The 8,385-nt window shown below is 44.8% G+C and overlaps 1 protein-coding gene across 1 annotated transcript; it reads left to right on the forward strand.

Annotated features, from left to right (window-relative positions):
• The first annotated feature begins 2,100 nt into the window (after positions 1–2,100).
• Positions 2,101–5,526, forward strand: TCF15 (transcription factor 15). Its single transcript, XM_040436423.1, has 2 exons — positions 2,101–2,793; positions 5,158–5,526. The coding sequence occupies exons 1-2, from the start codon at positions 2,317–2,319 to the stop codon at positions 5,230–5,232; spliced, it is 552 nt and encodes a 183-aa protein (XP_040292357.1). The 5' UTR covers positions 2,101–2,316; the 3' UTR covers positions 5,233–5,526.
• The last annotated feature ends 2,859 nt before the right edge of the window (positions 5,527–8,385 follow it).

An 8,385-nucleotide genomic window follows, 5' to 3' on the forward strand; every position in this document is an offset into this window, starting at 1 on the left:
GCCCATTGTAGAAATGCCAATTCGCAAAACGGACAAGAATAGGACATGCTATATTTTTTGGCGGGGCCACGGAACGAAGCAACGGATGAGGACAGCACACGGAGTGCTGTCCGCATCTTTTGCGGCCCCATTGAAGTGAATGGGTTTGCGGCTCGGATGTGGACCGCAATGGATGCGGGCCGCAATACACGAACACAGTCCGTGGGGCAGCCGCTGCGGATCGCAGACCCATTTACTTGAATGGGTCCGCGATCCGGCCATACCGCAAAAAGATAGGATATGTTCTATCTTTTTGCGAAATGGAAGTACGGGACGAAACCCCACGTAAAGAACTCCGTAATGCTTTAGTAGGGTTCCGTTCCGTGCTTCCGTTCTGCACCATTCCGCATCTCCGGATTTGCGGACCCATGCGGTCCGCAATACGGCAACGGGAAGCACACGTTCGTGTGCAGGGGGCCTAAAGCTGACTTTCTTTCCGTGCAAAATCAAGACTTCATTAAGGCCTCATGCACACGACCGTTGTGTGCATCCGTGTCCGTTGTTCCGTTTTCCGTGATTTTCTGCGGACCCATTGACTTTCAATAGGTCCGTGGAAAACTCGGAAAATGCACCGTTTGTCATCTGCGTCCGTGATCCGTGTTTCCAGTCCATCAAAAAAATATGACCTGTCCTATTTTTTTGACGGACAACGGTTCGCGGACCCATTTTTTTCACTTTTCTTGTCTGGTGATCCTCCAAAAATCAAGGAAGACACACGGGGAAAAAAACGGACACGGATCACGGAACAACGGAACCCCGTTTTGCGGACCGTGAAAAAATACTGTCGTGTGCATGAGGCCTAAGTTTGTTGTTTCCATTTGTGACATTAGTAGGTCATCCATTTTTCATGTCCGGCAAAAAAAAATATTAATTAAAAATACCCCCCCCGGGAAAAACAGACTGAATATGGATGGTTTCAATGTGCTGTGTGTTTCTTTTTCACAGAACCATTGACTTGAATGACTAAGTTTAGCGTGAAAATCGGACCGAATTAGCGCATGCCGCAACTTGAATAAAATCAGACCTGTGAGTTGGCCCACTGACTTTACACCATCAGACTTTATACTAAGACTGGCATATGTTGTATATCCGCCTCTGATTTTAACAGTTTGTTTTCAGTCTGTGTGCTGTCTGTTCTATACTTGGACAGCACATGGACATGAAAATCGCTCGTCACACGCGTCAGACAGACTAATCATGGATATGGCACCTAAATAGTCAATAGTTTTGAATATGGTTTAAGGCCTCCTGCACACGAACGTGTGTGTGCGCCCCCGTGGCCGTGCTGCAGCCTGCAAAATGAGGGCCGCAATGCGCGAACACCCTCCGTGGGGCAGCGGTTCGCAGACCCATTCACTTTAATGGGTCCGCGATCCGCAAAAAGATAGGACATGTTCTATCTTTTTGCGGAACAGAAGTACGGGACGAAACCCCCACGGAAGCACTCCGTAGTGCTCCCGTAGGATTCCGTTCCGTGCTTCCGTTCCGCATCTCCGGATTTGCGGACCCTTTGGAGTGAATGGGTCCGCATCCGTGATGCGGAATGCACACGGAACGGTGCCCGTGTATTGCGGTTCCACAAATGCGGTCCGCAATACGGCAACGGGACACCTACGGTCGTGTGCATGAGGCCTAATAGCAATGAATGCAAAATTAAAAAAAACAAAACAGGTGAACCTATACCTAGGTAGGGGCCTCGATAAAAGATTTCAAGACTATTAGCCATGAGGACCTACGGTGAAATGCCTGAGGAACATAGGAGTGCAATGCAAACCATAAAACGACTTGTCCTGCAAGAAAGCAAAGGGTTAACCGGGCTGACATGTAGCTTCACGGGGTAAAAAATGAAGGCCACATTCTGCTTCCCATTTCCAGAGAATAAATCCCTGACATGTCACCTCGAGAGCTACATAAACAGAAGCTCATGCACCCAGTAGTGCCATTTGCTAGGAGAACGGAGGCCGGTGGCCCCTCCCATGTATTATATATAGAGATTCCTAAGGAGCCACCAGAGCTTAATGCAACTCCTCCTTTCTTGCTGTGGGGAGGGAACTACATGAACAGCTGTGAAGACATTAGGAGAATTAAATTCACAGGCACGGGCTTTGAGAACCATCAGGCTTCCTTATGAGCCATCATACAGACAAAGTGCAATTACTGGGAAAGGGAATTAACAACTCGGCCTGGAAAGTGGGCAGCTGGGGCGACTGCTGAAGATCTGCATCCATCTCACAGAGCACCAGGTGACGAGTGACAGGCTGTGGTGGTGGACAAAGCATGGCTTTTACCATGCTACGATCTATGCCTGCCCATGTGATTTATCCGGATCTTAGCATGATGTCGGAGGACGAGGAGAACAGGAGCGAGAGCGACACTTCGGATCAATACTACGGCTGCTATGAAACTTCGGCAAAGAGGAGAAAGGTTCCTAGGAAGACTGGACAGGTGGTGGTGGTGAAGCAGAGGCAGGCGGCCAACGCCAGAGAAAGGGACAGGACACAAAGTGTTAACAGCGCCTTTACTGCCCTGCGCACCCTGATACCCACTGAACCGGTGGATAGAAAACTCTCCAAAATAGAGACTCTGCGCTTGGCCTCCAGCTACATCTCCCACCTGGCCAACGTGCTTCTACTAGGGGAAGGCTGCGAGGACGGACAGCCGTGCTTCAGTACAGTCTACAGGACCAGAGATGAAGCGGAGGGCAAACTGCCGCGCAGCATCTGCACCTTCTGCCTTAGCAACCAAAGAAAGGGGGTAAGTTGTGCCTTTCATTCCAAAGACTCAACTAGAGTAGATGCAAAGTGTCAGCCTAGGATCAATTCCAAATATCAAAGTGAGCTCAAACTATATGTTGCTCAATGTGTGTAGATATTTACAACCATGACAACAATTTGCCACCTAGAAAATAATAAGCGTTTATTCCTGTACCAATTGACATATTGATAGAGAAACATATCAGAGTACCGGTTAGATTGGAGAGAAATCTTTCAATCTATGGTCATAGAAATCCCACAGCTTCTGTAACAATCATTGTCCCATCTGTGAAGGCAAAATTACCCAAATTTATCAGCCATTTAAAAAAAAAAAAAAAAAACTCTCAGTGATTCGTCATTGTGCACCCATGTATCTGTGAAGTCACGTCACAAGATGATTTATGCTTTCTCTTAGTAGGGAATCAGGTAGTGTATATGGACAAAAAAGAAACTCGTGTATATAACTAGCTGTAAGCCAGAAGTAATGCCATAGCAAAAAAGGTCATATAGGCACCACCAAATCATGATGGGTGAGGTATATAGGAGTACTGTATATACAATATACATATAAAATAGAAAAGCCAAAAAACATTAACTCGCCGCCATAAGATTTGATGCATGTGTCCCCCTATATAAGGACCCACAGGAGAAGCACAGGGTCAGAAGATTGCCAGGATCCAAAATTGAAGCTAAAACCAAAAATGTATTAAATATCCAGTAAAATCAAGCGGTGTGATACCACAAAAAGGACAGCTTATATGTTTCAAATCCTCACGGGATTCTTAATCTTAGCCATGAGGATTCGGTAGCGCGCCACTATTAATGGATATTTAATAAATTTTTTGTTTTATCTTCAACTTTGGGTGGCTGCAAGGTTGCACAAAAACACTATACATATACTATACATCCAGAGCTCTGCTTAGTCCTAATTGACTGAAGACAAATGTATAATCTTTTGTTCTTGAATCACAGTAAAGTTCTCACCACAACTCAATGTGATGAAGAACATAAAGCCAAGTAGAAAAAGGGATTTCATTTTTAATTTCTGCTGAGGTTTCTGGTAGGAGGAGGAGGACTACTTCACTTGTCATACTACTACACAAAGTCCCGCAGCATGCAGTAACAATAGGAAGCAAAAGCATTCAAGGCCAATGTTAACATTTTGGCTGGAGTCTAAAGAAATTTGTTGCATTAGGCCTTCAGCCACATAAGCTATTGTGACACCTCTGACCCCAGAGCCTGAGTACAATAATATGGTTTCCATACATGTAACAATAGGACTTCTAACACCACCATAGCGGGGGTTCAGTTTATATTCCTTCAGCTGCTTTCACTCCCTGGTTGATTTCTGCATCTTCTATATTAACACATCCGTTTGCAATTGACACTTGAGTTCTAGAGTAAACGTCTTAACGTGTTTTTATAGCGTTAACATGCTAATGAAACCCCCCACCACCCACCACCCTTCTGAAAGACTTAAGACAGTCTTCAGAGTCTCGTGTTAGAATCTGTGTTCATTTTTTGCACATATAGATTAAATATTTTTTTCCCTGTACATATTAGTGTTATTTTGTTTGGACCATTCCTAGTCCATCCAAAATCAGATTTACACTTAAAGTACCTTCTACCACCTAAACATAGAGCAAGGGAATGCTAGGAAACACCAAGGAACGAAGATATAATATAGGTTAAAATGAATTTAAAAAAAATTCTGAATGTAGGGTCACATCCCAGGTGAGAACATGTGAGATGTTCCTCCACAGCTAATATGTCTACCATTGACTCAAAACACTTGTGTGCTGCGAGGTATGTGCACTTGTTTTTTGCATACCGTTGTATTGAAAAGCATAGTCAACTATGCCATAAGACAAAGGTATACCAGAAACATTAATGCCACCAGGACACTCTTTGACATGCATTTGGCTAAAGATACATCTTCTATGGGCATGTCCACATGAGGCGAATTTCCAGAGAGCACAACATGGACCACTGACTTGATCTAGTGATGATCAGCGATAACAGAAAATATAGTTAGGGTGTTACAATTTCCTCACCGATGAGAATAGGCGCTACTTCAAATTTTCTTGAGTTATTCCCTTGTCCCATTGAAGAGGGACAAGGGAATCGGTTCGCTACAGATCAGATAAAATAATTCAGATTTGTTAGAGTATTTAGGGGACATATAGAAGTGGAAGCATGTTTTATTCAGGACCGACCATATCACAGTAACACAGGACTGAGGTCATTCCTGACACAGGCCGGCTCCTCTTCTCCATGAACTTTGCAAACTACCAGAGGGGCAGGGACATGTAAGAAAACATCTGCTGTAGACAATGTGCACTAATCAACTGAACTGTCTTCACAGGCCACAAGAAGAGAACACACTGGGAACTGCCTGAAAGTGCGAGGGCTCAACACATTACGTATCCCCCAAAGATGATCCGTGCCTTCCCCTGAATCACAAAGCGGAAATGAAACATTATAGGGCCCTCTCATTTCATTTTCTATGCAAAACAGAAGATGGTTGAGAAGCCCCAGAGATGGCAAGGAAAAGCCTTCAGAAGATCAGTCAGAGCTGGTCACATTTCTGGACGCCAACGTACTCAGGATGTCCTAAAGAGGCGATGGGCACAATTTAACGCTGTGTTCGGTTGGCTTATGAAGGGGGAGGGACGCACCATCATGGTGGCTTGGACAATAATCTTTGGGTGATCAACCTTGAGATCAGGACTGCATCAAGTAAATATCTGTACATATGTTCTGCAAATTTATAGATTTTTTTTATTAAAATAACATTATTTTGAAATGTGTTTCATTTTTCATTTACTTGCAAGCACAAAGTACTTCAATTTACGTTAGTAAAAGTGTAATTTGTGGAAATTTTTTATGAAAAATGCAGTCATCATACTATGTGCAGATAGCTGGTGACATTGTTTGCTTTTACCTGTCTTATTACCTTAGCCTATGTTCACATCTGCAGCTCTTTTCCATTTTTATTTTCCGGTGTAAAGACAGAAAATCTTAAAAAAAAAAAAAATACACAGATGCAGATCTGACACCAGTGGCACCACTGACTAATGGGGTCTGTCAGGTTTCCGTGATTCTGCCAGACAAAAAAAGCTGTATTTTAGGCCTCATGCACACGACCGTTGTGTGCATCCGCGTCCGTTCCGTCATTTTTCACAGTTTAGCGGAGGTCCCATTCATTTCTATAGAGCTGTGAAAAAAAACTGATAGTCCTCCGTTTTTTCTCCGCGTCCGTGATTCCAGTCCGTCAAAAAAATATAACCTGTCCTATTCTTGTCAGTGGAAAACGAAGGACGGACCCATTCAAGTCAATGGGTCCGTCAAAAAAAACGGATGCACAACTGGTATGTCATCCGTGTCCGCGTCCATGTCCGTTTTTTCTACAAGACCTTGGTGCAATAAAATTACACTTTTCATTAACCTTCCTTTTTTTCCCCCTGTCAGACAAAAAAAAGGAAGACACACGGAAACACAACTGAAGCAAAATCGGACACGGACCACTAAAGCCAAATCACTGACATGAGGCCTTATCCTACTTTTTTGACAGAATCTGCCATGGAAGCTCCAAACTGATCCTTTGCCACAGACATGAACCACGCCTTTGATGGGATTTCTTTCTATTTTCACGCTGTTAGGCGTCTTTCACACTGGCGTGTGCGCCCCGTTGCCGTATTGCGGCCCGCAATACACAAGCACAGTCCGTGGGTCAGCCGCAGCGGATCGCGGACGTTCCGCAAAAAGATAGGACATGTTCTATCTTTTTGCGGGACGAAACCCCACGGAAGCACTCCGTAGTGCTTCCGTAGGGTTCCGTTCTGCACCATTCCGCATCTCCGGATTTGCGGACCCATTCAAGTGAATGGGTCCGCATCCGTGATGCGGAATGCCCACAGAACACCACCCGTGTAATGCGGATCCGCAAATGCAACAGGGCGCACACGCCAGTGTGAAAGAGGCCTTAGGCCCCTTTCACACGGGCGAGTTTCCCGCGCGGGTGCAATGCGTGAGGTGAACGCATTGCACCCGCACTGAATCCGGACCCATTCATTTCTATGGGGCTGTGCACATGATCGGTGATTTTCAAGCATCACTTGTGCGTTGCGTGAAAATCGCAGCAAGCTCTATTTTGCACGTTTTTCACGCAACGCAGGCCCCATGGAAGTGAATGGGAGTGCGTGAAAATCGCAAGCATCCACAAGCAAGTGCGGATGCGGTGCTATTTTCACGCACGGTAGCTAGGAGACGATCGGGATGGGGATCCGATTATTATTATTTTCCCTTATAACATGGTTATAAGGGAAAATAATAGCATTCTGAATACAGAATGCATAGTAAAATAGGGCTAGAGGGGTTAAAAAAAATAAAAAATAATTTAACTCACCTTAATCCCCTTGTTCGCACAGCCCAGCTTATCTTCTGTCCTCTTTCTTCAGGACCTGGGTAAACGCCCTGTGATGACATCACAGAGCTCATCACATGGTCCGTCACATGGTCCGTCACATGATCCATCATCATGTGATGGACCATGTGATGAGTGCAGTGACGTCATCAAAGGTCCTATTCCTCACAGATGAAGACAGAAGAGATGCCGGCTGCGTGAACAAGTGGATTAAGGTGAGTTAAATTTTATTTTATTTTTTTAACCCCTCCAGCCCTATTTTACTTAGCATTCTGTATTCAGAATGCTATTATTTTCCCTTATAACCATGTTATAAGGGAAAATAATACAATCTACACAACCTTGAACCCAAACCTGAACTTCTGTGGAGAATTTCGGGTCTGGGTACCACATTCAAAACTGACTGCAATTGCGTACCTACTCGCGCGGGTTTGCCACAACGCATCCGGACCTTATCCGGACACGCTCGTGTGAAAGAGGCCTTAATGGTATGTTTTCTGTGTGCAGCAGGAAAGCTCCCGATGCTTGCGTAAAGGCTCATGTACACGGCCGTTGCTGTGTGGTTTCCGCAGACGGATGCAGACCCATTCAACTTGAATGGGTCCGTGATTCGTCAGCACCACAAAAAAATAGAACATGTGCGGTGAATAGGTCTGCAAAAACGTCCGGGGCTCGTATATTGCAGACCCGCTGTTTGTAGGCCGCAATATGGGCCCGGCCGGCACACGTTCGCCTAAGCCCCTTAAACAGACCCATAGAAACCGATTACACCAAAGAGTATTTTTTCGTCTTCCGTTTGACAGGGTTTCTATTTTTTAACTGCTTGGATCAGTGCAGCAGACAGGACTATTACATGCGCAGGAATATATCATGTGGTAAAAAAAATTAACATTGGAGCCACACAGTCCTCGGGAGGATAATGCTATGCTTGTGGGAATGGGCTGGAACCCTTCATACACGAATTAAATGTAAAGCCAAGAGTTTGCATAACCGAGGCAAGGGCTTAGCTGGGGCTGGATTGTCTACGTGACTTACACTGAAAAACAGAAGCCACAAAATATCATTAATGAACACGGTATTAATATTAAAACTTAAGAAACTTTGACATAAAGCCCCACTTAACATAGGCCATATGGTCACCAAATGTAAAATACAGCATCTCGGTAA

This window comes from Bufo bufo, chromosome 6 (assembly GCF_905171765.1).
Source record: "Bufo bufo chromosome 6, aBufBuf1.1, whole genome shotgun sequence".
In the NCBI taxonomy this organism is placed as follows: domain Eukaryota; kingdom Metazoa; phylum Chordata; class Amphibia; order Anura; family Bufonidae; genus Bufo; species Bufo bufo.

Excerpts from the sequence above, each read along its gene's own strand:
- TCF15 (XM_040436423.1), top strand. The coding sequence starts at position 2,317 with ATGGCTTTTACCATGCTACGATCTATGCCTGCCCATGTGATTTATCCG. Across the intron at positions 2,794-5,157 it reads TTAGCAACCAAAGAAAGGGG|GCCACAAGAAGAGAACACAC; the intron begins GTAAGTTGTGCC and ends CTGTCTTCACAG.